Source organism: Corvus brachyrhynchos, unplaced genomic scaffold (genome assembly GCF_000691975.1).
Source record: "Corvus brachyrhynchos isolate BGI_N302 unplaced genomic scaffold, ASM69197v1 scaffold2830, whole genome shotgun sequence".
Classification (NCBI taxonomy): Eukaryota; Metazoa; Chordata; class Aves; order Passeriformes; family Corvidae; genus Corvus; species Corvus brachyrhynchos.
This window is the reverse complement of record NW_008235835.1, coordinates 1-1,583: the sequence shown is the minus strand read 5'-3', so window position 1 is coordinate 1,583 and position 1,583 is coordinate 1. Positions and strand designations below refer to the sequence as shown.

The 1,583-nt window shown below is 43.1% G+C and overlaps 1 protein-coding gene across 1 annotated transcript; it reads right to left on the bottom strand.

Annotated features, from left to right (window-relative positions):
• Nucleotides 1–701: 701 nt before the first annotated feature.
• On the bottom strand, nt 702–1,577 carry LOC103611924 (proteinase-activated receptor 3; the record flags this gene model as incomplete). Its single annotated transcript, XM_008629494.2, has 1 exon — nt 702–1,577. A coding segment is annotated over one exon (792 nt), but the record flags the coding sequence as incomplete, so codon positions are not given.
• Between the last annotated feature and the right edge of the window lie 6 nt (nt 1,578–1,583).

Below are 1,583 nucleotides of genomic sequence, written 5' to 3'. Positions count from 1 at the left end.
CACTGTAGGTATTTCCTGTGAGGATGTGGAAATAGAGAATACTACAAAATAGCTTCCCGCTTTTGCTTACCAAGCAAGAGTAACACATGCCTGCATTCACACTGATAAGGGTTGGCTCCCAGCAGTCCCTGTGGGCTAGGGGAGTGCAGGCGCTGACGAAGTGGAAGAACAAGTCTCCAGTGCAAAGCTGGTTAAGCAGCTTCATAGGAGAGGTAGTCTTGGAAGAGTCAGGTTCTGTGTCCAGGGCTGTAGATTTACTGTTCTGTGAACCTATGGGGACTCTATTTCCAACATCCAGGGCAGCGTTTGCTCTTCACTGCTCCAAGGCATGTAGGAAGTGCTTTTACTTGTTCCCATTTTCACTAGGCCAAAAGCTTGGTTTTGTATCACTGTTTCTGCAGTGATCGTTGGCTGAGAGCTAATTTGAAATATTATGAATTGCCCTAAAAGTGCTGTTTGAGTGCTGATTCCTCTTCTGGTACTTAGAAGCTGTGGTGACTGATACTCTGGCAGTTTCTCCATGGCCAAAAAGTGATCTCAGAAAGAAATGGAGGTGCAGAGCTACTTAACCTGAATCTAGGCACACAGGTGTTGCAATACGTGTAATAAAACTATAGAGCTGGAGAAGTGTATTTTTGGAGATATTCCTTGTGTGGGAGGAGGTAAATTTAACTGAGATTGTGTTTTCTAACATGTTTTACTTGAAGTATAAATGTCACACCTGAGATTTGTTGCTGTCTGGGTTAATACTATACAAAATCATAATTCCAGTAATAGAAATAAATTCATCTTTCCCTGGATATTTTAACCATTGTTAGATAAATATTGGATTGACTTCTAATTTTTGACATCAGAAAATAAAGGAAAGGATCAAGACAACTGTTTAGGCTGCTAAGACATAAAGCAATTAGATAAAAAGAATACAACCCATCTGTATTGTAATAGTAATAGTTGATGTGATGGCTAATAAGGATAATATTGCTCGGCACAAAGCAAATAGCAAAGATGGTAAGAATCAAAAGACTGACTTTTACATACCAGAACCATTCATGAGTCTTGAGTGTTCGTATAATTGAGACATAGCAGAACATGATAGTTGCAAGTGGTATCAAAAACCCGAATACCGCTAAGGACACATAGTAGTAGAACTGGAAGGAAGATATGGTTTCACAGGCGCTGTGCACGTCGTGGCAGGTGTAAATGTCCAGTTGCTTCACGTAATAGCTTTGCTGCATGATGCCAAGCGGGAGCATGTACAAGAAGACGATGGCCCACACAGCAGCGCAGGCGGCGATGGCATAGGCGCGCTTCGGGAGGCCCTTGTAGGTGAAGGGGTGAACGATGGCCATGTAGCGGCTGACACTGATGCATGTGAGCAACAGAATGGAGCAGTACATGTTGCCGTAAAACACTGCTGTGGCCATTCGACACATGGTTTCCCCAAATATCCAGTTGTTCCCATTGATGTGGTAGGCTATTTTGAAGGGCAGCATGATGCAGAAGAGCAAGTCTGAAACAGCCAAGTTTGTGTAGAGGACAGCAGTGCACACAGAGCGGATCCTGAAGAGTAGCATCCACAAAAT